Here is a 27,190-nt window from a genome sequence, read left to right as displayed (position 1 = left end):
AAACGATACTTCAGCGGAGTATTAAACCCTTTCTATTTCAAAAATATAAATTCTATGAGTTTGTTACAAATATTTCTATATTAGAATATCTGATTATCTTAAGACTATACTAGAAACCTTATTACAAGAATGAGAAAGTGACAAATTTTGGAGGGATTGGCTCAATGCATACAAATGGGTTCAAAATCCATTAAAAGCCAATGACTTGCTTGACATTAACTTGTAATTTGATTATAACCTTTTTCTTGCCCTGTACGTAAATTCTGGTTATTAACCTATTGTTAATATAGTTACATAAACTAAACTGATATTGATATCCCATAAAACCTTTATCCGAGAAAAAATATTAGGGAAGCCCATAGAATTCCTGTTTTATTCTATTCCTTCTTTATACAGTAATCCTCTTTTTTAATCTTTTGTTTTGTTTTAATGCATGTTCCCTATTATCTTTCTGTACAGTATATGCTAGTCAATATCTTTCATTACCTGATAATGTTTTTCGAAACTAAATTAGTTTACTCTTATGAACAATACATGATCATATCTGTATTAATAGTACAAAAAGGAATACAGTACTTATCAACTTTACAACTTGAGAAAATTTTTGTTTCAGAAATATACCCATCCATAGCCGCCTTAAATGTAATACTCGAGTACAATTATATACTCAAAAGGTCTACACAATCATTTCAATTAAGGAAATATATCTAAACAATATAAATGGAGTATAATAATTTCACAGCATATTTATCACTTGACAAAAAATTAATTTTCTGATTTTTAATATCAAATATGATTATATCCCCAGAAAGGATGATATTTAACAATTTACAAAATTTTCCTCTTGGGAACAATGTAATGGAATAAACTAGGATTGGCATAACTTTACCTCAAAGTAGTTTTTATTCATTAGAAAATATTGAAGACTAATAGGCATACTGACTAGAGCTAACTCTTTAGCTACCCCTGTATGTACTGTAACCATATGGACTTAAAAGCAGTGGTATGTGGTAATGCTCCTCTGGCTGTTCAATTTCAAAGACAATCTGCAAAAACAAAAATACATTAGAAAATTTTAGAAGTTAAAAAAAAAATAACCTGACCAACTAAATAAAAATTCTCGCTCTATACAAAACACTGGTGTTTAATTTAAAAGTTGTATATGTTTAAGCTGAATATATAAAAGGACAAAAACTCAATGTTATACTGGTACTTCTGTATATTTACATTAACGGAAATTTTTGGTGTCTAGTAACAAATGATTGTGAGACAATTTACAATTATAATGAAAAAAAAATATTTTAATAAGATTAATTATTTCTATACTCTCTTGATGTTATGTTACTTTTTCTCCAAAAACTTGGTTTAATCAACACTTGGCCGTAAAATGTTGAAAAATGTTATTTTTATTAGTAAAATAAATTTTTGAATATACTTACCCGATAATCATGTAGCTGTCAACTCCGTTGCCCGACAGAATTCTATGGAGGGATACGCCTGCTATCACAATACTAGAAGGGGGTGTACTCACCAGCGCCACCTGTGGCCAGGTACTATAGTACTTCTTGTTGACACCTCCTCAATTTTTCCTCGGTCCACTGGTTCTCTATGGGGAGGAAGGGAGGGTCAATTAAATCATGATTATCGGGTAAGTATATTCAAAAATTTATTTTACTAATAAAAATAACATTTTTCAATATTAAACTTACCCGATAATCATGTAGCTGATTCACACCCAGGGGGGTGGGTGAAAACCAGTGTACAAGATTAAAGGATAGCTAAGTATCCCATATTTCATATAACAGTTATCTCAAATAACAATGAAATAATAAGTACCTGGTAAGGAAGTCGACTTGAACCGTTACTCTGCCTCTTTTTTAAGTTCGTCTTCCTTACTGAGCGCAGCGTTCCTCTTGGAGGCTGAATCAACTCAAAGGTGCTAAAGTATATAGGGCTGCAACCCCTACTAAAGGACCTCTACACAACCTCTAACCCAGGCGCTTCTCAAGAATGAATTGACCACCCGCCAAATCAAAAGGATGCGGAAGGCTTCTTAGCCTACCGTAACAACCATAAAAACAACAATAAAAGCATTCAAGAGAAAGGTTAAAAAAGGTTATGGGATTAAGGGAATGTAGTGGCTGAGCCCTCACCTACTACTGCATTCGCTGCTACGAATGGTCCCAGGGTGTAGCAGTTCTCGTAAAGAGACTGGACATCTTTAAGATAAAATGATGCAAACACTGACTTGCTCCTCCAATAGGTTGCATCCATTATGCTCTGCAGAGAACGGTTTTTATTAAAGGCCATCGAAGTAGCTACGGCTCTTACTTCGTGGGTCCTTACCTTCAGCAAAGCAAGGTCTTCCTCCTTTAAGTGAGAATGGGCTTCTCTAATCAGAAGCCTTATATAATACGAAACCCCGTTCTTGGACATGGGCCTCGAAGGTTTCTTGATGGCACACCATAAGGCTTCTGACTGTCCTCGAATAGGTTTAGACCTATTAAGATAATACTTGAGAGCTCTGACAGGGCAAAGAACTCTCTCTAGCTCGTTACCTACCATGTTGGAGAGGCTAGGTATTTCAAACGATCTAGGCCAAGGACGCGAAGGAAGTTCATTCTTAGCTAAGAATCCGAGCTGTAAAGAACATGTTGCAGATTCGGTCGTGAAACCAATGTTCTTGCTGAAGGCATGAACCTCACTGACTCTTTTAGCTGTTGCAAGGCAGACGAGAAAAAGAGTCTTGAGGGTAAGGTCCTTGAAGGAAGCTGACTGGAGAGGTTCGAACCTAGGGGACATAAGGAACCTTAAGACTACGTCTAGGTTCCAGCCTGGAGTGGGTAGACGACGCTCTTTAGAAGTCTCAAAAGACTTAAGGATGTCTTGAAGGTCCTTGTTGGAAGAAAGGTCCAAACCTCTGTGGCGGAGAACTGAAGCCAACATACTCCTGTACCCTTTAATCGTAGGGGCTGAAAGGGATCTCTCATTCCTAAGATGTAATAGGAAGTCAGCTATTTGGGTCACAGAGGTATTGGTAGAGGATACTGCATTGGCTCTACACCAGCTCCGGAAGACTTCCCACTTAGATTGGTAGACTCTACGAGTGGAAACCCTTCTTGCTCTGGCAATCGCGCTGGCTGCCTCCTTCGAAAAGCCTCTAGCTCTAGCGAATCTTTCGACAGTCTGAAGGCAGTCAGCCGAAGAGCGTGGAGGTTTGGGTGCAACCTGTCTACGTGAGGTTGACGTAGAAGGTCCACTCTTAGAGGGAGAGTCCTGGGGACGTCGACCAGCCATTGAAGTACCTCTGTGAACCATTCTCTTGCAGGCCAAAGGGGAGCAACCAGCGTCAGCCGTGTCCCTTCGTGCGAGATGAACTTCTGAAGGACTTTGTTTATTATCTTGAACGGTGGAAATGCGTAAAGGTCGAGATGGGACCAGTTCAGCAGAAAAGCATCCACATGAACTGCTGCTGGGTCTGGAACTGGGGAACAGTACAGCGGAAGTCTCTTGGTCATGGAGGTGGCAAACAGATCTATGGTAGGCTGACCCCACAAGGTCCAAAGTCTGTTGCACACACTCTTGTGGAGGGTCCATTCCGTGGGAATGACCTGATCCCTTCTGCTTAGGCGATCTGCTGAGACGTTCATGTTGCCCTGAATGAACCTCGTGACTAACGTGAGGTTTTGACTTCTTGACCAAATGAGGAGGTCCCTTGCGATCTCGTATAGGCTCCTCGAATGGGTCCCTCCTTGCTTGGAGATGTAAGCCAAGGCTGTGGTGTTGTCAGAGTTCACCTCCACCACCTTGCCTAGCAGGAGGGACTTGAAGTTCAACAGGGCTAAATGAACTGCTAGTAGCTCCTTGCAGTTGATGTGGAGCGTTCCCTGTTCCTCGTTCCACGTTCCCGAGCACTCCTGTCCGTTCAAGGTCGCGCCCCAGCCCGAGTCCGATGCATCTGAGAAGAGATGAAGATTGGGGGTCTGAATGGCCAACGATAGGCCCTCCCTGAGAAGGAGATTGGTCTTCCACCACAAGAGAGTGGTCTTCATCTCTTTGGTGACTGGGATAGAGACTGCTTCGAGAGTCAAACCCTTGTCCCAATGAGCTGCAAGATGGAATTGAAGAGGGCGGAGGTGGAGTCTCCCTAGCTCGACGAACAGGGCCAGCGATGAAAGGGTCCCTGTGAGACTCATCCACTGTCTCACCGAGCAACTGCTCCTCTTCAGCATGCTCATGATGCAATCTAGGGCTTGGCTTATCCTTGGGGCCGATGGAAAAGCCCGAAAATCCTGACTCCGAATCTCCATTCCCAGGTACACAATGGATTGGGAGGGAATGAGCTGAGACTTTTCTAGGTTGACTAACAGACCCAGTTCTTTGATTAAGTCCAAAGTCCAGTTGAGACTCTCCAGACAGCGACGACTCGTGGAGGCTCTCAACAGCCAGTCGTCTAAGTAAAGGGAGGCTCTGATGTCCGATAAGTGGAGGAATTTTGCTATATTCCTCATCAGATGCGTAAACACCATAGGAGCTGTGCTTAGGCCAAAACACAGGGCTTGGAATTGGTAGACAACCTTTCCAAAAACGAATCTCAGGAAAGGTTGGGAGTCTGGATGAATAGGAACGTGAAAGTAGGCATCTTTCAGGTCCAACGAGACCATCCAGTCCTCCTGCCTGACCGCTGCTAGGACCGACTTCGTCGTCTCCATCGTGAACGTCTGCTTGGTGACATACGCATTGAGCGCGCTGACGTCCAGCACCGGTCTCCAACCTCCTGTCTTCTTGGCCACCAGAAAGAGACGGTTGTAGAAGCCCGGGGATTGATGGTCCCGGACTATAACCACTGCCTTCTTCTGTACAAGGAGCGACACCTCCTGGTGCAACGCTAGCCTCTTGTCCTCTTCTTTGTAGTTGGGAGAGAGGTTGATGGGAGATGTGGTCAGAGGGGGTTTGCGGCAGAATGGTATCCTGTAACCCTCCCTCAGCCAACTGACAGACTGGGCGTCTGCACCTCTCTTTTCCCAGGCTTGCCAGAAGAACTTGAGTCTGGCTCCTACTGCTGTCTGGAGATGCGGAGAGTCAGTTTTTTCCTTTAGAAGCCTTGGAACTTTTCCTAGACTTGCTCCTGGAAGAGTCTGGACGGGAGCTTCCTCGGCTGGGGGCTCTACCACGAAAGGGCGGAATGAACCTCGTAGCAGGAGTATCAGCCACTGGGGTGCGATAAGTCCTGGGGACTGAGGTAGCAACCTTAGTCTTACGAGCCGATGAGGCCACAAGATCATGTGTGTCCTTTTGTATCAGGGCAGCAGACAAGTCCTTAACAAGCTCTTCGGGAAAAAGGAACTTCGAGAGCGGAGCGAAAAGGAGTTGAGACCTTTGACAAGGTGTGATGCTGGAGGAAAGGAAGGTACAAAGCTGCTCCCTTTTCTTAAGAACCCCTGACACAAACATCGATGCAAGCTCGCCAGATCCATCCCTAATGGCCTTATCCATGCAGGACATTAAGAGCATGGCAGAATCCTTGTCCGCAGGGGAGGTCTTCTTGCTGAGGGCCCCCAGGCACCAGTCTAGGAAGTTGAACATCTCAAATGCTCTAAAAACACCCTTCAGGAGGTGATCAAGGTCTGAGAAGGTCCAGCAAACCTTAGAGCCCCTCATTGCTGTTCTACGAGGAGAGTCTACCAGACTTGAGAAGTCAGCCTGGGCAGAGGCAGGTACTCCCAAGCCTGGTTCCTCTCCTGTGGCATACCAAACGCCCGCTTTAGAAGTGAGCTTAGTCGGAGGAAACATGAACGAAGTCTTTCCAAGTTGTTGCTTAGACTGCAACCACTCCCCTAAAATCCTTAACGCTCTCTTAGAGGACCTTGCTAAGACGAGCTTAGTATATGTAGACTTAGCTGGCTGCATGCCCAGCGAAAACTCAGATGGCGGAGAGCGGGGGATAGCAGAGACAAAGTGGTCTGGGTATACCTCTCTAAAAAGAGCCAAGACCTTACGAAAGTCAATAGGAGGTGGAGAAGACTTGGATTCATCCACGTCTGATGAGGGATCCAGGTGTGCAGCCTCATCATCAGACACCTCATCACCAGAGTGTAGCGAAGAGATCGGTAAGGTATGCTGAACAGCAGAATCAGCACGAGCTGGAACAACAATACTTGTGGTTTCCTCCTCAAGACTCTGTTGAGGGAACACCTGAGGCTCAGGCTGCAAAGGCTGATCAAAAGAAGTAGCAGAAGGTAGGCGCATGGGTGGAGGAGGCTGACTCCTGGCATGAGTGTCTGAACTCAAGAGTTGCGCTTGCTGAGTGGTTGGTGGATGCGCAGTAGCAGGTTCCTGAGGAACGAGTTGAGGTTCCTGAGGTGTGAGCTGTGAGCGATGAGGTAGTGGCTGCGCAGAACGCAGTAATTGTCCCGCGAGTTGAGGTTCCTGAGGCGCAAGGCTAAGGTGTTGAGGTGCTTGCCTTGAGGAGGGTTGAGCTCGCTGCAGCGAGAGCTGAGGAGTCTGACTCATGGATGGGAGAGGTTGTTGTACCTCAAGAGAGTGTTGCCTCACTGGTGGAACTGCAAGTGGAAGCAGAGGAAGTAAGGTATAAGCTTCCTGTTCCCATTGCTGAGGTTGCCTTAAGGAAGGCGGAGGGAGCTGCACACCACTGGAAACAGTAAACTCAGAGCGTGGTAAGGTATCCTGAGGAGCCTCAACATCGTACGCCTGGCAGGCAGTACTGCGGTTAGGCGGAGCGATCGCAGGAGGAGGTGTAACCTTCTCAGCCTGACACTCACGCATCAAGACCGCAAGTTGTGACTGCATGGACTGCAGTAGAGTCAACTTGGGGTCGGCAGACACTAAGGTCTGCTGAGGTAAAGCCTTAACAGCAGAGATCTGTTGCGGCACCACCTTACTCCTCTTAGGAGGAGTGCATTCAACTGATGACTGCGGCGAGTCAGAGCTGATCCAATGACTGCAGCCAGGTTGAGCTCTTGAGGTCTGGACTCTGCGTTTGAGTGGTCTTGAGACCTGAGTCCAACGTTTCTTCCCTGACAATTGATCAGCAGACGAGTAAAAGACGGGCTCAATCGTCTGCAGGTGGGAGTGACGGTCTCTGGAAGACACGCCCGCAACCACCGAGGATACTTCTGTGCGCCGATCAAGGCCTGCCGAACCCTTTTGCCCTTCGACATTGCTTCTCCCCTGGGCTTGGGAGCTTGCAAGAGGTCCCGGACTGGGAGGACGACTGGCACGCACAGAAGTATCCTCACGCACCACACTGACACTGACACTAGCACTTGGCACTGCACTGACACTAGCACTCGTCACAGCACTGGCACTAATACCACCCACTGCACTCTTGACCTTAAGTTCCTTGACTTCGGCCATAAGAGACTTGTGATCACTAACCACTGACTCTACTTTGTCACCTAAAGCCTGAATGGCACGCAAAACAACAGACATATCAGGTTGAGGGCAAATAGTAGGTTCGGGGGTAGCCACTACAGGGGGAGGAAAAGGTAGGGGATCATGAGGTGAGGAAAAAAGTGAAGAGTGAGAAGAACTCCTCCTAACTCTCTCTCTCTCTAACTTGGTTGAATACTTAAGAAGACGGACAAAATCAAGTTCCGAAAGTCCGGCGCATTCCTCACATCGATCTTCTAACTGACAGGGCCTTTCCCTACAGTCAGAACAAGCGGTGTGAGGATCTACCGAGGCCTTCGGAATACGCCTATTACAAGACCTACATCGTCTATGGGTGGGGGCTTGTGAAATGTCAGACATCTTGAATCAAAAGAGTTAGCCAAGTGGGGATTCCAAATCAAGCAAAAGATCGTTAACCGTTAATCAGGACTAAATAATAGCTATCTAAGCTAATATAGAAGTTTTCCAGTAAAGCGACAGCCGAAATCTGAGAGAAATACTTCACCAAAAGCCGTGAAATACTCCAAGATCATAAGCGTATCCCAGAACGTCTTGCCGGAAGCACGACAGAGGAAAAATTGAGGAGGTGTCAACAAGAAGTACTATAGTACCTGGCCACAGGTGGCGCTGGTGAGTACACCCCCTTCTAGTATTGTGATAGCTGGCGTATCCCTCCATAGAATTCTGTCGGGCAACGGAGTTGACAGCTACATGATTATCGGGTAAGTTTAATATTGAAAATATTAATATTTTCCCATTTTCTTTCACTTCAAGAAATATATGCTCTTAAAGTATTAAAACCTTCTAGTGGTGGCCAGAGTAGCCCGATCTTCCATGTCAGATAGTCTTTATCTACGTTTCAAAGTCAATATTATCCTTCCCCTTGATGCCATGAGTCAGTGAGGAGGAGGGTGGGCATGTACAGTATATGAACATCTGGAGAATATAGAATAACAATCTAATTGCCTTATGCAGCAACTAGCATTGTGAAATATGCAAAGGTTTAGCAGCAAAAAGACCTAAATTATGTAAGATTTTGAGGCTCTTGTGTGAGGCTTTCGAATCTGTAGATCCTAGCATATTTTCAGTACCTTTTCCGAATAAAAAGCTATTAATATCAGAATGATTTTGGGGGCTAGTTAGATTTGGAAAAAAGGGAGTGAAGGACAAGAATTGTTATATCTAAGGGAGGAGTCACTAGACTTCTGTATTTTAACAAAGGAAGCAACTAATTTTAATAGCTTGAGAACCTCAAAACAATCGGATGTCTGGACTTGAGTGTTGTCCAAAGGTGGAGTTGTATCATTATTGTTGTCATACCTGCTATAGTCAAATAGCCCAGTCTTCCCTGGGTTCTCCCTTGATCTAACAGCAAGTTTTCTTTTGCGCTAGGGCTGTTTACTTGATTGGCAACCATTGAGACATTTTTCCATGAGTGGTCTATTCTATCTACCAAGAAACTTCCCCCAATTTGGGGGGGTAGCCAACATAAAAAAAAAGGAACAACAGGGGACTTTTGGTCTCTTCATTCCCCCCAGCCTGACGAGGGATTCAGCCAAGTTTGGTTGTTACTGCTAGGGTGCCACAGCCCACCCTCTCCCTTTATCCACCACAAATGAAGTTTCATTGGCTGAATCGTCTACTGCTGCTACCTCAGCAGTGACCAAGGCGACCGGAGGAACCAACGGGGCCTACCGGAACTGCGTCACAATCGCTCGCCATTTATTCCTATTTCTAGCATGCTCCCTTGCCTCTCTAACATGTATTCTCATATCATGGTACCATGAGTGGTACCAAGAATGAAACGCACTCTTCGCAACAAGTATTCAAATCACAGTACAGTACAGTGAACCCTCGTTTATCGCGGTAGATAGGTTTCAGACGCGGGCGCGATAGGTGAAAATCCGCGAAGTAGTGACATCATATTTACCTATTTATTTAACATGTATATTCGGACTTTTAAAACCTTCCCTTGTACGTAGTACTGTTAACAAACCACCCTTTAATGTACAGAACACTTAATGCATGTACTACAGCACCCTAAACTAAAACAGGCACAAATATTAAAGGCGATTTTATATCATGCGTTTCCTAAACACCTAAAAAGCACGATAAAAAATGGCAACCAATGTTTTGTTTACGTTCATCTCTGATCATAATGAAGAAACAAACTCATTTAGTGTACACATATATGTATAGGTTAGTTTTTGCATCGATTATATTGATTATACAGTACTGTATGTTGATTTTTATATTACCAATGTTTTAGTTTACGTATTTTTCTTAGGACTTCCAAATGAAATCTTTTTCTTTATGACGCCGCCTGAAACGACGGCGTGTACGCTCAGTAAACAACCACGCTCAGAACAAACAAGGCATTTAACGCGCATGATGATAGTGATAAATAATGATACAGTACATACAGTATTTACAGTAAAAGCATTTACAAAATATGTTACCTTACAAATATAAATTATACAGTATTGTACGTAGCAAAGCAGGAAAACAATTTACGAGAGAGAGAGAGAGAGAGAGAGAGAGAGAGAGAGAGAGAGAGAGAGAGAGAGAGAGAGATTGTTTTACGTACGTAAATGTAAATTTTAAACAAAAAAAATATGATAGGTTACAACATGTAGACTTTTAAAACCTTCCCTTTAACTTAATGCATACAGTACGTACATTACTAAACTATAAAACAGGCAGTAAGAATATTAAAGTAAAAAATAAACATTGTTACTGTACTCACCACGAAAGAAATTGAAGAAAAACTTGAATGGTGATGGCGATGAATTTGCTGCACAGTAGAAATGATGATGATGAAGCTGATGATGTGTTCTACTGTGCAGTCAATGATAGTATTTTACGTCTATTCAGACGGAGGTGTCTTTTCCTGGGACACCTCTTCAACTTCTTCCTGGGAAACTTCTTCAATTTCTTCCGAAGGCGTACTAGCAGGAGGAACTGGCTCTTTTTTGCGAGGCTGGAAGAACATTGTGATCGGAAGTTGTTGCCGCTGCTTCTTTTTTCGATACAAGAGCATCCTGTAGGGAGTCATGATGTCATCGACCTTGTTGGAGAATTGGATCGAGCGAACCATATCCTCGTCCCACTCTTGTAACATTTCTTTCGCCTCCTTGATATGGTTGCAGAACTTGGCAAGCCGTTCTAATGTTAAGCCCGTTTCTTTGACATTTTCTTGGGTCTCTTCCTGGGTATCACTCTCTTCCTCACTTGCCGATTTCGTCAGGTCTTCGAGGTCTGCGTCAGTTAGGGGCTGGGAATGGCAGTCCAACAACTCGTCGACGTCTTCAGTCGTCATGTCGCCAAGCCCGTCACCTCCAATTATGGCAGCCAACTGCACAGATTTCCGTATTGCAGAGTGTTGGATTTCCGACGGAGTAAATCCCTTGTCGTCGTAAACAATATCGGGCCACAACTTCTTCCAGCTCGCATTCACAGTTGCAGGTTTCATCTCTTGAAGTGCCTTCTGAATATTCTGCAGGCACGTGGCTATGGTGTACTGCCGCCAGTACACCTTCAAGTTGAAATCTTCATCCTCGTCATCTTGGGCAGCATCCACACACGCAACGAGGTCCGCCAAGGTATTCTTCGTGTAGAGGGCCTTGAACGCCCTGATAACCCCCTGGTCCATCGGTTGAATTAATGACGTGGTGTTGGGTGGCAGGAACTCAACCTGAATGCCCTCATGCGACAGGTCAGTTGCGTGTCCACCAGCGTTATCCATAAGGAGAAGGATCTTGAATGGCAAGCCCTTCTCTACGAGATATTTGCTGACTTGCGGGATAAAACACTGGTGGAACCAGTTGGAGGTCAGCATCTTCGTAATCCATGCTTTTTGATTATGCATCCAGTACACGGGAAGGAGATTCTTATTTTTATTTTTCAAAGCGCGAGGATTTTTCGACTTATAAATAAGCCCCGGCTTTAACAAAAATCCAGCAGCATTGCCACACATCACGAGGGTAACGCGATCCTTGAATGCCTTAAAGCCAGAGGCTTTGGCTTCCTCTTTGAACAGGAAAGTTCGCGACGGCATTCTCTTCCAAAACAAGCCAGTCTCATCCATATTAAAGACTTGTTCCGGCTTGTATCCACCTTCGGCGATAATATTCTTGAACGTCTGGTTCACGTAAGTTTCAGCAGCGGCAGTGTCAGCGGAAGCAGACTCCCCATGCAGGGAAACGCTTTTCAGGGCGAAGCGTTTCTGAAACTTCGCGAACCATCCTTTGCTTGCGGAAAAACGTTTCTGAGGCTGGGAATCAGTGGATGTCCCTGGTTGAGGATCATCTGCATCATCATCATCTTCAGCATGGTTGCCGTCGTCGTCTTTAGGTTCCTTTGCAGCAAAATTCTCATATAAACTCAAAGCCTTTGTTTGGATGGTGTTCGTATCCAACGCTATGTTCTTCTTCCGGCAGTCGGCAATCCACACAGCTAAAGCACCTTCCATGCGTACGATCGTTTTATTACGCGTTGTAACGACTCGCTTCGCTGATCTGCTAAAGGTGATTGCAGCCGTCTTTCTAATGTTCGCCTCGTCCTTTTTGATATAGCGAACGGTGGATTCGTTGATGCCAAAATGGCGGCCGGCGGCCGCGTAACTTCTACCATCTTTTAACATGTCGAGAAGCGTAACCTTCTCAGCTATCGTCATCATCCTTCGGTGGCGTTTAGGCTCACTACCAGCCTTAAGAGAAGCAGAACGCTTGGGAGCCATTACAGTAGGATTTACGTACAGTACTGTAACAAAAAGTTCAACTTAAAAAGGTCGCACACAGCACAGATTAAACTTCACAAACTTAAGAACGTCTACTCAGCGATACGCGTTAAGAGAAAGTGAACGATCCAGCCCCGCGAGAACTTTGATGCTGCGGGTAGAAGATGCGGGCAAAACACCAATCACAAGCTAGATAACAAAACTTGAGTTCTGATTCGTCATCTATCAGCGCTTGAACCAATCACAACCCGTCTTACAGTACTATGATGCGTTGGTTACTCATAGAAGATGCCCCGCGCATACTGAACGTACGTAGATTAAGTACAATACCGTAATAATAATAAATAATGATAATAATACTGTACAGTAATAATAATAATAATAATGATAATAATAATAATAATAATTTTATTAACAACAACAACAATAATAATAATAATAACAATAATAATAAAAATTTACGTACGCTATTTTACGCCTCTCTCTCTCTCGCTCTCTCTCTCTCTCTCTCTCTCTCTCTCTCTCTCTCTCTCGTACGCTTATTCGAAATGTGATTTTTGCAACAAAGAATATTATTGGATGCAGTACTGTACTACGTACGTATACATACAAAAGATTCATGGAAAAGAAGCACATCCATTACAGTACACACCATTCTAATATGGTATGACTGCATCTGATTTGCGTTTCATGTTCGATTTAATTTTACTACGTACTGAATTATCGTATGATCACATTCTCTTTTCGTGTTTTATTTCTTTCTGTGCTGAATTATATATCATATGTAATGCAATGAACAATCAGTAAGAGCAGATATTACTAATTACAGTATTAATGGAATTACAGGTAACAAAATATCGTATTTGGGGGTCTTCAGATTTCGCGGTATTTTCGAATTTTCCGGAAAATCCGCGATATGTATATATATATGGGTTATGGAAAAACCCCGCGAAGTGGTGAATCCGCGAAGTGGTGAATCCGCGATTGTCGAACCGCGAAGTAGCGAGGGTTCACTGTATTACACCTAATTTAATACAAATGGAATACAGATCATGATCTAAAAATAATTCTCATGCATATTCCAGGTAATAATTGCTAACTAAACCAGGGGAAGAGATCTTAATGCACAGTATGTAAGTAATCTGGAGAACATGTGATCACAAGTGATCAACATAGATACTGTAACTGAATCGGAGTACTGTATATGATGCAAAAGACCTTGGCTTATTACCAATATAAGGTTCCAAATGGTATTTTTCCTTTTTTATAGAGACTGCCTTTTCTTAGCTCCTAGGTTGTTTGTAATCTTTCACAAGTTAGCAGGAAGAGGTTCTTTCTGCACTTGTTGGAGAATTGGTAATGTTACTACAATAGGTAAAAGATTTTGCGGTAGCTCTAGCCTGGCTGATTACCGCCCTTTTTCCATAACTGGCACATTATCAATAAAAAATTTAATATCTTCTGGCAAGATGTTCAAATAGGTGTGCTGAAGGTAACAATCTGTTCCCTAGTTTGCAATTTGGTTTGGGCAAAGGCCTTAGATCATGTAATGCCTTTCTTACAATTTCCATTGCTGTACAAAAATCCGTAGATTGTGGTCAGGAAATTTGTATGATTGGCCTTGATTTTAATGCTGCCCTTGTTTTCAAACTCAAATAGTTGGGAGTAGTTGGGTCTATTCTTAGCATAACTTAAGGAATTCCAAACAAAATAATGGTCTATTGCTCAGTTGCTCTTCCTAGAGTATTCTTCTTTAAGCCTTAGAGACTTGGACCACATACAAACGTCGCATAAAAACTTGAAAAATTCCATCTACGCAGCATGCAAAAAGTCCTAAAAATCATTTGGCAAGATAATCAGACAAACAGTAGCATTTGAGAAGTCAAATTGCTTGGGTGTCGAAGCCCTTATCGCTCGGAGTCCATGAAGATTGACTGGCCATGTAGTCAAAATGAAGAACACCTCCATTCCAAAACAAATATTATACTCAGACTTAAGTGAGGAAACCTGAAGTGTGGGTGGATAGAGAAAGCATTTCAAGGACTGTCTAAATACAAATATGTGACATCAATTATAAATCCTGGAAAAGAGATGCACGTGACTGCACTGCTTGGAGGCCAAAAATAAAAGAAGGCATTCATGCACTCCAGAGAAAACGTAAACAGGATAATGATGAAAAAGAGCAAGGAGATCAGCTCAATATGAAAACCCACAAATTCCACTACTTCCTCATAATGTGCGCCCACACTGTGAAAGTGGGTGTGGATCTAAAATTTGACTAGTTCCTCATTTGAGAAATCATTGAGGTCTTTGACATAGTAGTACACTATGTCAAATGACAGCTATGATGATGATGATGACAGGTATTCACTTTTTAAGTACAGCAATAGCATGCAAAAAGTTGTTATTGAAGGACATAATAATGAGTGTGAATGTTATATCTGGTGTTCCTCAAGGAAGTATAAACAAATTCAGACCATACACATCAGATGAAAGTGGAAAAACTTCCTTTCTTGTTATACTTTGGATAACTAAGTGGGCTAAGTTTCACTGTACAGCCCTTGCACAATTCAGTCAAGATATTACTTATAACCTAGAACATAAAATATTATATTTACCTCTACATAAGGGTAGAACCCCTTTGTATTCTGCTGCTTAAAGTAGTCTGCTGTGTCGAAATACATCTTGTAGATTCCTTTGGTAAAGGCCTCCTGGCTAAGGAACTGACCAGCACGCCCATCACTGTTTGTAACCCTGAAATATAAAGAGATGTTAGGTTTATAATTTAATATTTTTAACACTAACTAGTTAATGTACCATAGTTCTTCATACAGACAAATTGACAATAATACTAGGGAACTTAGCCAATAGGATAATATAATCTATATCTAATATGGTAAAATAACTACATATATAATCACCTAAAAACATGAATTACTTTGTCTGAGAAAAAAAGTTTGAACACATGATTATGTGAGCAAGTACATATATAAAATTAATTTTAAAAGTAATTTTTAGTTTTCCTGGCTATAAAAACCCGAATTATTATTATTATTATTATTATTATTATTATTATTATTATTATTATTATTAATATTGTTATTATCATTATTACTTGCTAAGCTACAACCCCAGTTGGAAAAGCAGGAGGCTATAAGCCCAGGGGCCCCAACAGGAAAAATAGCCCAGTGAGGAAAGGAATCAACAAAAATTAAAATATTTTAAGAACAGTAACATTAAAATAAATATTTCCTATGTAAACTATAAAAAATTAAAAAAGAGAAGAAGAGAAATTAAATAGAATAGTGTGCCTAAGTGTACCCTCATGCAAGAGAATTCTAACCCAAGACAGTGGAAGACCATGGTAGAGAGGCTATGGCACTACCCAAGACTAGAGAAAAATGGTTTGATTTTGGAGTGTCTTTTGCCTAGAAGAGCTGCTTACCATAACTAAAGAGACTCTTCTACCCTTAGCAAGAGAAAAATAGCCACTGAAGAATTACAGTGCAGTAGTTAACCCCTTTGGTGAAGAAGAATTGTTTAGTAATCTCAGTGTTGTCAGGTGTATGAGGACAGGAGAATATGTAAAGAATAGGCCAGACTATTCAATATATGTGTAGGCAAATGAAAAATGGGCCATAACCAGAGAGAGGGATCCAATGCAGTACTGTCTGGCCATTCAAAGGACCCAATAACTCTCTAGCAGCAGTATCATGTTAACATTAAGCATGTCTCCACAGGGGTGAGCATGCTCACTTGCTAAGAACGTTCAAGTCGCTAAAAAGCCAGCTGATCGCAAGTTCCAATCCAGTCAGGGAACACTGATTCAATAGCACTCGCTAGGAGGCATAATACTTGTAAGTGCATGTATCCAAAGAAGGATACGGTATTCCTTCGAGAAGAAGCTTGTTCCTTCCGACTTCAGAGAAGTTTGACTAAATGGCAGCACAGGTTAAATTCCTGCATTCACCTTAGGCCAGCCTTTCGAGCTGTAGGAGACATTATTATTATTATTATTATTATTATTATTATTATCTAAGCTACAACCCTAGTTGAAAAAGAAAGATGCTATAAGCCCAAGGGCTCCAACAGGGAAAATAGCCCAGTGAGGAAAGGAAATAAGGCAATAAATAAACGATACAAGAAATAATGAACAATTGAAATATTTTAAAAACAGTAACATCATCAAACAGATATTTCATATATAAACAGATAAAACGACTTATGTCACCTGTTCAACAAAAAGAATTTGCTGCAAGTTTAAACTTTTGAAATTCTACCAATTCAACTACCCAATTAAGAAGATTATTCCACAACTTGGTCACAGCTGGAATAAAAGTTCTAAAATGTTATTTTTATTAATAAAATAAATTTTTGAATATACTTACCCGATAATCATGTAGCTGTCAACTCCGTTGCCCGACAGAATTCTATGGAGGGATACGCCAGCTATCACAATACTAGAAGGGGGTGTACTTACCAGCGCCACCTGTGGCCAGGTACTCAATCATTTGTTGTTGACACCTCCTCAATTATTCCTCGGTCCACTGGTTCTCTCTGGGGAGGAAAGGGAGGGTCGATTAAATCATGATTATCGGGTAAGTATATTCAAAAATTTATTTTATTAATAAAAATAACATTTTTCAATATTAAACTTACCCGATAATCATGTAGCTGATTCACACCCAGGGAGGTGGGTGAAAACCAGTGTACATGATTAAAGGATAGCTAAGTATCCCAAATTTCATATAACAGTTATCTCAAATAACAATGAAATAATAAGTACCTGGTAAGGAAGTCGAATAGAACCGTTACTCTGCCTTTTATTTAAAGTTCGTCTTCCTTACTGAGCGCAGCGTTCCTCTTGGAGGCTGAATCAACCCAAAGGTGCCAAAGTACAAGGGGTTGCAACCCTACTAAAGGACCTCTACCAAACCTTTAACCCAGGCGCTTCTCAAGAATGAATAGACCACCCGCCAAATCCAAGGATGCGGAAGGCTTCTTAGCCTACCGTAACAACCATAAAAACAACAATAAAAGTATTCAAGAGAAAGGTTAAAAAGGTTATGGGATTATGGGAATGTAGTGGCTGAGCCCTCACCTACTACTGCACTCGCTGCTACGAATGGTCCCAGGGTGTAGCAGTTCTCGTAAAGAGACTGGACATCTTTCAGATAAAATGATGCAAACACTGACTTGCTCCTCCAATAGGTTGCATCCATAATGCTCTGCAGAGAACGGTTTTTATTAAAGGCCAACGAAGTAGCTACAGCTCTTACTTCGTGGGTCCTTACCTTCAGCAATGCAAGGTCTTCCTCCTTTAAGTGAGAATGTGCTTCTCTGATCAGAAGCCTTATATAGTACGAAAGCCCATTCTTGGACATGGGTCTCGAGGGTTTCTTGATGGCACACCATAAGGCTTCTGACTGTCCTCGAATAGGTTTAGACCTCTTCAGATAATATTTGAGAGCTCTGACAGGGCAAAGAACTCTCTCTAGTTCGTTACCTACCATGTTGGAGAGGCTAGGTATTTCGAACGATCTAGGCCAAGGACGTGAAGGAAGCTCGTTCTTTGCTAGGAATCCAAGCTGAAAAGAACATGTAGCTGATTCGGTTGTGAAACCAATGTTCTTGCTGAAGGCATGAACCTCACTGACTCTCTTAGCTGTTGCAAGGCAAACGAGAAAAGCAGTCTTGAGGGTAAGATCCTTGAAGGAAGCTGACTGGAGAGGTTCGAACCTAGATGTCATAAGGAACCTTAAGACTACGTCCAGATTCCAGCCTGGAGTGGAAAGACGACGTTCTTTAGACGTCTCAAAAGACTTGAGAATGTCTTGAAGGTCCTTGTTGGAAGACAGGTCCAAACCCCTGTGGCGGAGGACTGAGGCCAACATGCTCCTATACCCTTTAATCGTAGATGTTGAAAGGGATCTCTCATTCCTAAGATGAAGAAGGAAGTCAGCTATTTGGATCACAGAGGTATTGGTAGAGGATATTGAATTGGCTCTACACCAGCTTCGGAAGACCTCCCACTTAGACTGGTAGACTCTACGAGTGGAAATTCTTCTAGCTCTGGCAATCGCACTGGCTGCCTCCTTCGAAAAGCCTCTAGCTCTAGCGAATCTTTCGACAGTCTGAAGGCAGTCAGTCGAAGAGCGTGGAGGTTTGGGTGCAACCTGTCTACGTGTGGTTGACGTAGAAGGTCCACTCTTAGAGGTAGAGTCCTGGGGAAGTCGACTAGCCATTGACGTACCTCTGTGTACCATTCTCTTGCAGGCCAAAGGGGAGCAACCAGCGTCAGCCGTGTCCCTTCGTGCGAGACGAATTTCTGCAGAACTTTGTTTATAATCTTGAACGGAGGGAATGCGTACAGGTCGAGATGGGACCAGTTCAGAAGAAAAGCATCTACATGAACCGCTGCAGGGTCTGGAACAGGGGAACAATAAAGCGGAAGTCTCTTGGTGATGGAGGTGGCAAACAGGTCTATGGTAGGTTGACCCCACAACGTCCAAAGTCTGTTGCACACACTCTTGTGGAGGGTCCATTCCGTGGGAATGACCTGATTCCTTCTGCTGAGGCGATCCGCTGAAACATTCATATCGCCCTGGATGAACCTCGTGACCAGTGTGAGGTTTAGACCTCTTGACCAAATGAGGAGGTCCCTTGCGATCTCGTAAAGGCTCCTCGAATGGGTCCCTCCTTGCTTGGAGATGTAAGCCAAGGCTGTGGTGTTGTCTGAATTCACCTCCACACTTTGCCTAGCAGGAGGGACTTGAAGTTCAACAGGGCAAGATGGACTGCTAACAGTTCCTTGCAGTTGATGTGGAGTAATCCTTGTTCCTTGTTCCATACTCCTGAGCATTCCCGTCCGTCCAAGGTCGCACCCCAGCCCGAGTCCGATGCATCCGAGAAGAGATGAAGATGGGGGGTCTGGATGGCCAATGATAGACCCTCCTTGAGAAGAAGATTGTGCTTCCACCACCGGAGAGTGGTCTTCATCTCTTGATTGATAGGGATAGAGACTGCTTCTAGAGTCGAGCCCTTGTCCCAATGAGCTGCAAGATGGAATTGAAGAGGGCGGAGGTGGAGTCTCCCTAGCTCGACAAACAGGGCCAGAGATGAGAGGGTCCCTGTGAGACTCATCCACTGTCTCACTGAGCAATTGCTCCTCTTCAGCATGCTCATGATGCACTGTAGGGCTTGGTTTATCCTGGGGGCCGATGGAAAAGCCCGAAAATCCCGACTCTGAATCTCCATTCCCAGGTACACAATGGATTGGGAGGGAATGAGTTGAGATTTCTCTATATTGACTAATAGACCTAGGTCTCTGATTAGATCTAAAGTCCAAGAGAGGTTCTCCAGACAACGACGACTCGTGGAGGCTCTCAACAGCCAGTCGTCTAGGTAGAGGGAGGCTCTGATGTTCGATAAGTGCAGGAATTTCGCTACATTCCTCATCAGATGAGTAAAGACCATAGGAGCTGTGCTTAGGCCAAAACACAGGGCTTGGAACTGATAGACAACCTTTCCGAAAACGAATCTCAGGAAAGGTTGGGAGTCTGGATGAATGGGAACGTGAAAGTATGCATCTTTCAAGTCCAACGAGACCATCCAGTCCTCCTGTCTGACCGCTGCTAAGACCGACTTGGTCGTCTCCATTGTGAACGTCTGCTTGGTGACATACTCGTTGAGAGAGCTGACGTCCAGCACCGGTCTCCAACCTCCTGTCTTTTTGGCCACAAGAAAGAGACGGTTGTAGAAGCCCGGGGATTGATGGTCCCGGACTATAACCACTGCCTTCTTCTGCACAAGTAGCGACACCTCCTGTTGCAAAGCTAGCCTCTTGTCCTCTTCTTTGTAGTTGGGAGAGAGGTTGATGGGCGATGTGGTCAGAGGCAGTTTGAGGCAGAATGGAATCCTGTAACCGTACCTCAGCCAACTGACAGACTGTGCGTCTGCACCTCTCTTCTCCCAGGCTTGCCAGAAGATCTTGAGCCTGGCTCCTACTGTTGTCTGGAGAATCTGAGAGTCAGTGCTTTCCCTTAGATGTCCTGGGTCCTTTCTTAGACTTGCCCCTGTGAGAGTCTGGACGGGAGCTTCCTCGGCTGGGGGCTCTACCACGAAAGGGCGGTATGAACCTAGTGGCCGGGGTATCAGCCACTGGAGAGCGATAAGTCTTGGGGACAGAGGTGGTAACCTTAGACTTACGAGCCGATGAGGCTACAAGATCGTGCGTGTCCTTCTGTATCAGGGCAGCCGACAAGTCCTTAACTAGCTCCTCGGGAAAGAGGAACTTTGAGAGTGGAGCAAAAAGGAGCTGTGACCGCTGGCACGGTGTAATGCTGGCTGAGAGGAAGGTACACAGTTGTTCCCTTTTCTTCAACACCCCTGATACAAATAACGACGCTAGCTCACCCGATCCATCCCTGATGGCCTTATCCATGCAGGACATAATTAACAAGGCAGAGTCTTTGTCCGCAGGAGATGTTTTCTTGCTGAGGGCTCCCAGGCACCAGTCGAGAAAGTTGAACATTTCGAAAGCTCTGAACAACCCTTTCAGAAGATGATCCAGGTCTGAGAAGGTCCAACAAACCTTCGAGCGTCTCATCGCAGTCCTCCTAGGTGAGTCCACCAGACTTGAGAAGTCAGCCTGGGCAGAGGCAGGAACTCCCAAGCCTGGTGCTTCCCCTGTGGCATACCAAACGCAACCTTTCGATGCGAGCTTCGTTGGAGGGAACATGAAGGAAGTCTTGCCCAGGTGTTGTTTAGACTGAAGCCACTCCCCTAAGGTCCTTAAGGCCCTCTTGGAGGATCTAGCTAGGACAAGCTTAGTATAGCTCGACTTAGCTTGTTGCACGCCTAGCGAAAACTCAGATGGAGGAGAGCGGGGAACAGCAGAGACGAAGTGGTCAGGGTAAAGCTCCCTGAGTAGAGCCAAGACCTTTCTAAAATCAACAGACAATGGAGAAAGCTTAGACTCCTCCACGTCTGATGAGGGATCAAGATGTGCCTCCTCATCATCCGACACTTCATCAGCAGAAGGTAGCGAAGCAAAAGGACCAGAATGCTGAACCGCAGAGTCAGAACGGGTAGGAACAACAACAGAGGTTTCCTCAACTTGAGGGAAAACCTGAGGTTCAGACTGCATAGGCTGAACAACAGTCGGAGCAGAAGGCAGGTGCAAGGGTGAAGGAGGTTGACTCCTAGCAAGAGTTGCACCCAAGGATTGCACCAGCTGAGCGGAGGACGGAGGCGGAGTAGTCCGTTCCTGTTCCTGAGAGATGAGTGGAGCATGAGAAGGTTGAGGCTGCGCAGAACAAGGTAAAGTTCTAGCAAGCTGAGGCTCCTGAGGCGCAAGTGCATGGTGTAGATGAGCTTGCCTAGATGAGGGTTGAACTCGGTGCAGCGCTGGTTGAGCAGACAGACTCACGGAGGGGAGAGGTTGTTGTACCCCAACCGAGAGTTGCACCACTGGTGGAGCAGCAAGGGGAGGAGGAGGAAGAGTGTAACTCTCCTGATCCCAAAGCAAGGGTTGCCTTAAAGAAGGCTGAGGCTGAACAACACTGTGAACAGCAAACTCCGAAAGTGGTTCAACATCGTACGCCTGGCAGATGGTGCTGCGACCAGGCGGAGCAGGTGCAGGCTGGGCGAGCACAGGCGGAGCAGGTGCAGGCTGGGCGAGCACAGGTGCAGCGAGAACAGGTGGAGGGAGTGCAGGAGGTGCAACACTCTCAGCCCGACACTCACGCATCAAGTCCGAAAGCTGAACTTGCATGGACTGAAGCAGGGTCCACTTGGGGTCGGCAGAAACGATAACAGACTGAGGTAAAGTCACAGTCGGGGTCTGTATAGGCAGAACCTTACTCCTCTTGGGCGGAGTACAGTCGACCGATGACAGAGGCGAGTCGGAGCTGAGCCAATGACTGCAACCTGGCTGAGCACTCGCTGACTGAACTCTACGTTTAAGCGGTCTCGAGACCTGAGACCAACGTTTCTTCCCTGCATGAAGATCAGCGGACGAGAAGACGGGCTCAATCGTCTGCAGGTGGGAGTGACGGTCTAAGGAAGACACGCCCGCAACCACCGAGGATAATTCTGTGCGCCTAACAAGGCCTGTCGAACCCTTAAGCCCTTCGACATTGCTTCTCCCCTGGGCATGGGAGCTTGCAAGAGGTCCCGGACTGGGAGGACGACTGGCTCGCACAGAAAAATCCTCACGCACCACACTGGCACCACTAGCACTTGGCACTGCACAGACACTAGCACTCGTCACAGCACTGGCACTATTTTCACCCACTGCACTCTTGACCTTCAGTTCTTTAACCTCGGCCATCAGAGACTTATGGTCACTTACCACTGATTCTACTTTATCTCCTAAAGCCTGAATAGCACGCAAAACAGTAGACATATCAGGCGGAGGGCACACAGTAGGTTCGGGGGTAGCCACTACAGGGGTAGGAAAAGGTAGGGGATCATGAGGTGAGGAAAACATAGAAGAGTGAGAAGAACTTCTCCTAACTCTAGTTCTCTCTAACTTGGATGAATATTTTAAAAGACGTACAAATACCAATTCCGAAAGTCCGGCGCACTCCTCACACCGATTTTCTAATAGACAGGGCCTGTCCCTACAGTCAGAACAAGCGGTGTGAGGATCTACCGAGACCTTCGGAATACGCCTATTGCAAGACCTACATCGTCTATGGGAGGGAGCTTGCGAAACGTCAGACATCTTGTTTCAAAGAGTAAGTCAAAGGGTGATCCAAAAACAAGCAAAAATTCATTAACCGTTAATCAAAGTTTATATAAAAGCTAACTAGCTAATATAAAAAGGATTCCAGTATGCGACAGCCGTTAATCTAAGAGAATACTTCACCAAATATCCATGAATAAACTCGAAGACCATGAGCGTATCCCAGAACGTCTAGCCGGAAGCACGACAGAGGAATAATTGAGGAGGTGTCAACAACAAATGATTGAGTACCTGGCCACAGGTGGCGCTGGTAAGTACACCCCCTTCTAGTATTGTGATAGCTGGCGTATCCCTCCATAGAATTCTGTCGGGCAACGGAGTTGACAGCTACATGATTATCGGGTAAGTTTAATATTGAAAAATACTGTGTGGTATTGAACCTCATGATTGAGAAGGCCTGACTATTAGAATTAACTGCATGCTTAGTATTACGAACAGGATGGAACTGTCTGGGAACATCTGAATGCAAAGGATGATCAGAATTATGAAAAATCTTATGCAACATGAATAATGAACTAAGCATATCTCTGACCCAAGGACAATGTCTACAGATGCTGTTACAGTATCTTCATTACGGAGAATAAGTGTCCAAGAGTACAGAAGAAAATTAAGCTGGAAAGCAAAATTCTGCAAAAATCTCTCGCCAGTGGAAAAACGTGTTCCCACTGATGACTACTATTATAATGACTACTCAGTGCACAAGCAGAGGGGCGGGGCTTCCCACTCCTGGCCAAGTAATTACCAGCCATCTGTTTACACCTCATTATAAAAGTTTTTAACTGCCGTGTTCTCTAGCTTTGCTGTTATCTCTATGTAAAGGCCGAAGCTTTGTATTTGCACCGGAACAAACTGTTTTCAACCTTGATATTTTTACCATTTTAAGACAATTTTTTTTATTTTGCTTTAAAAATTAAATACTGTACAGTACTTATTTATTGTAAATAATTTACTTAGTTTACTCTTTTAATAACCTGACTCAGATTTCTTAATCATGTAATAACATGTAACTCTAGTAATGTTCATATAGAAAAAATCCCACCAGAGGTTTGCCTGCTTGTTTGGTACCCCTGTTCAGAGCCAAAACAAGGCTTGGTGCCCAGTATTCCTATATTATTGTAATTCCTGGGACCATCTACTGAATTGTGGGTTAGCAGGATCACTACAACGAGATACATACCCGGAACACATATCTGTGGGGGTCCAGTGCATATGCTACGTTCTCAGACATATCCATGGGAACCCCACACGAAGTGATCTAGTGAATTCTTCGATTATGTCCAGGGTGCACTGGCATACACAAAACTCTCAAATCCTTGGCCTTCTAGAAGGCAAATGTGTGCTCTCAGAAGGTGAGCGCAGGAGTAACTGTGTATGTGTACAATACAGTATATGAAAGTGCTTTACGTGTGAAAGACGGATGAGGTTGGCAAGACGAACTTGGAAGCATAGGGCTATGAAGATAATCCTACCAAAATTACTTTAATTCACCTTATACAGCAATTTCTTTTGGGTTACAATTTTAACTTCTTAGTATTTCATGAAAAAAAAAATTAAATGTCCACAATACAGTACATATAATAATAAATCCATTAACCAGCTACAAAATATATGGTAATAAAAACAGTTATGAAAACATCTTACCGCACAGTCACGCAGCATATCCCTACAAATAGACGTATTCTACTTACTTGCTAACCAATTCCTGCCATCCAGCCTCGGTCTGCCTATGCAACGAAATCTTCATGGATGCTGCTGGCTTTCCTGTTGCTGTGTCTAACACATGACACGTAATGGGATTACCTGCCATAATTAACTGTGATGCTCCTTGGGACACTTCCTGCAATTAAGATATTTTAAGTTTATCTTCAGTTATAACTATGAAACATCTGTTACAAGCATAGCATAGTATTACTGTAATCATGAACAATACAAATGATTTTCCATATACAGTATAGTCAAATCTATACTGTTGTAAATCTCCAAGAGATGGCCATTTGACTTGAGAACTAACACAGATAAGAACCTGCGAGTGTAAGTAACAAAAAAAGTGTTGGAAATGACTGTTAAGATTCTTAATACAGTTTTACAGATTTTAGAATTAATTTTTATTTTTCCTAACTATACAAACCTGAATACTTAAATAAGAAAATTATCTAAGTGAAACTGGAAACTTGGCCGTTAAAATTTATAAATGTCGGTAATTACAGACAGGTGGCGGGGAAGCCCACCCCTTGATAGCTCACCGAGTAGCCACTTGAGCTTCACCTATGAATTGTGAGGTGAATGAGGTGGGAAGTGAAACTTGAATTTCAGGTTTCTATAGTCAGGAAAGACAAAAATGAAAAAAATTTGTGATTATTTCCTACACAATTATAAACCTTCATTCTTTAATAGGAGACCTATCCTTAAGAAGTTTGATTTATTTTTTTACGGGACAACCGAGCGTTTTGAGAAAATTTGCATGCAAGAAGGTCTATTATTATTATTATTATTATTACTTGGTAAGCTACCACCCTAGTTATTAAAGCAGGATGCTATAAGCCCAGGGAAAATAGCTCAGTGAGGAACGGAAATAAGGAAAAATTAAATATTTTAAGAACAGCAACAACATCTAAATAAATACTCCAATATAAACTATAAAAACTTTAAAAAACAAGAAAAAGAGAAATTAGATAGACTAGTGTGACCGAGTGTACCCTCAAGCAAGAGAACGGTAATCCAAGACAGTAGAAGACCATGGTACGGAGGCTATAGCACTACCCATGACTAGAGAACAGTGGTTTGATTTTGGAGTGTCCTTCGCCTAGAAGAGCTGCTTACCTTAGCTAAAGAGTCTCTTCTACACTTACCAAGAGGAAAGTAGAAACTGAAGTAGAAAGAGCAAGATTATGTTACTGTAATAGTAATAAATAATCATATACACGCAACAATGTATTACAGTATAACATTTGGACTACCTTAAATTTAAATGTATGGGCAATCCTATTGATAGAAAAAGCAAACCAAGACAGCACTCATACCTTGGGTCTAACCCCAAAATTGTTGATGTCTACCTTTGAAAAACTGGTAAAATTATAGACTAATACAATACCCATTACAGAAAAATGAGACTACTGTACTGTGGTATATGGTGTTTTGAGCATTTCTGATGAAACAGGGGAAACCCTTAGTTTGTAAGTTATGGTGGGTTAATTACCGTAACTAAAAAGGACATGGGTATTTGCTGGTTATCATAAAAAAAAGTCTGAAACACCTTTAGATACAAACTATGCTGGTCTTACTTTAGGTTATTGATACTAACTTGTTGACATTTTGTAGTTTATAGGAACATGTAGGTGGGTCGACTACAATAGATAAAAAAAACTTAGATTCCACCAGATATCACCATAAAAAAAAACGTTCAAAACACCGAAGCCTATGTAGAACGTCGGACCATCTGAAAACATTCAAAAAAGGGTCTTCTATAACTGGAGAGAGCATTTAGGGTGCAGATTTTATGGATATATAGTCAGTCTCTAGGACATAGTCCTGCTAAGGCATTGTCACTGTCCCTTACTTCTACCATTTATAAGTAGCCCTTAAACTTTAAATCGTGGCTGCCGACAATAGCATATGGGGTTCTAAATATTGTATTTGGAGCTTTTGTATATTAGCGGCCAGTTCCTCCAGCGAGCATAAAATATGGACACCAACTAACTTCAACTTCGCCCACGCTAACCTGACCTAGCAGCAGTGCCCTTACCTACTTGCCTAACGGGTGGTGGCGCTAACGCCCCCTGCGACCCTCCTTACACTGCTGTATTCTTAGTAAGCCGTCACCATACATATCAGTGGCCGCTATCATATATAGACCCCTTGTATTGATAGACATCTACTCGAATAAGTAAGTTACAATGTGATAACTAATTTTGTCCTATACTATAATAAAACGAAAATGCTTACATAACTTACTTCTTTGGCTAGGCTACTTAAACACCTTCTGTGGTGTTTGTTTCAGTCATGAAACTGTTTAAGGACTAGGAAAGTACTTGGAGTGTCCTTCACTTGTAAATTATTAACTTATCTATATAATTCTTCACCACATTCCAATATTCACTGCGTTTTCCTTCAAACTACAAATCTACTTACGACCTTGGACATGCCACATACCTCAAACTGTAAGGATAGGTCTTTTCCACTATTAATTGCTCTGCTATAAAGTAAATGACTGGCCAAGACACTTAAGCGATCGTTATGAAAGGCCATTTTAACTTTCTGAAATACTATGGACGATTGCTACAGGGTCCACA

General features: G+C 43.3%; 1 protein-coding gene across 1 annotated transcript; it reads right to left on the bottom strand.

The window, feature by feature from the left end:
- Positions 1 to 359: 359 nt before the first annotated feature.
- On the bottom strand, positions 360 to 27,190 carry LOC137616663 (5-hydroxyisourate hydrolase-like). Its single transcript, XM_068346597.1, has 4 exons — positions 27,051 to 27,190; positions 24,590 to 24,738; positions 14,770 to 14,905; positions 360 to 1,046 (listed from the first exon to the last, which is right to left on the bottom strand). The coding sequence occupies exons 1-4, from the start codon at positions 27,144 to 27,146 to the stop codon at positions 957 to 959; spliced, it is 471 nt and encodes a 156-aa protein (XP_068202698.1). The 5' UTR covers positions 27,147 to 27,190; the 3' UTR covers positions 360 to 956.

The sequence above is a fragment of the Palaemon carinicauda genome, chromosome 22, assembly GCF_036898095.1.
Source record: "Palaemon carinicauda isolate YSFRI2023 chromosome 22, ASM3689809v2, whole genome shotgun sequence".
NCBI classification, from domain to species: domain Eukaryota; kingdom Metazoa; phylum Arthropoda; class Malacostraca; order Decapoda; family Palaemonidae; genus Palaemon; species Palaemon carinicauda.
The sequence above is the reverse complement of the archived record's forward strand: the minus strand, read 5'-3'. Positions and strand labels throughout refer to the sequence as shown.

Coding starts and splice junctions, on each gene's coding strand:
- LOC137616663 (XM_068346597.1), bottom strand. CDS start 27,146: ATGGCCTTTCATAACGATCGCTTAAGTGTCTTGGCCAGTCATTTACTT. Junction 24,739..27,050: donor ACCTATCCTTACAGTTTGAG/GTATGTGGCATG, acceptor TCTTAATTGCAG/GAAGTGTCCCAAGGAGCATC. Junction 14,906..24,589: donor TGGCAGGAATTGGTTAGCAA/GTAAGTAGAATA, acceptor TTTATATTTCAG/GGTTACAAACAGTGATGGGC.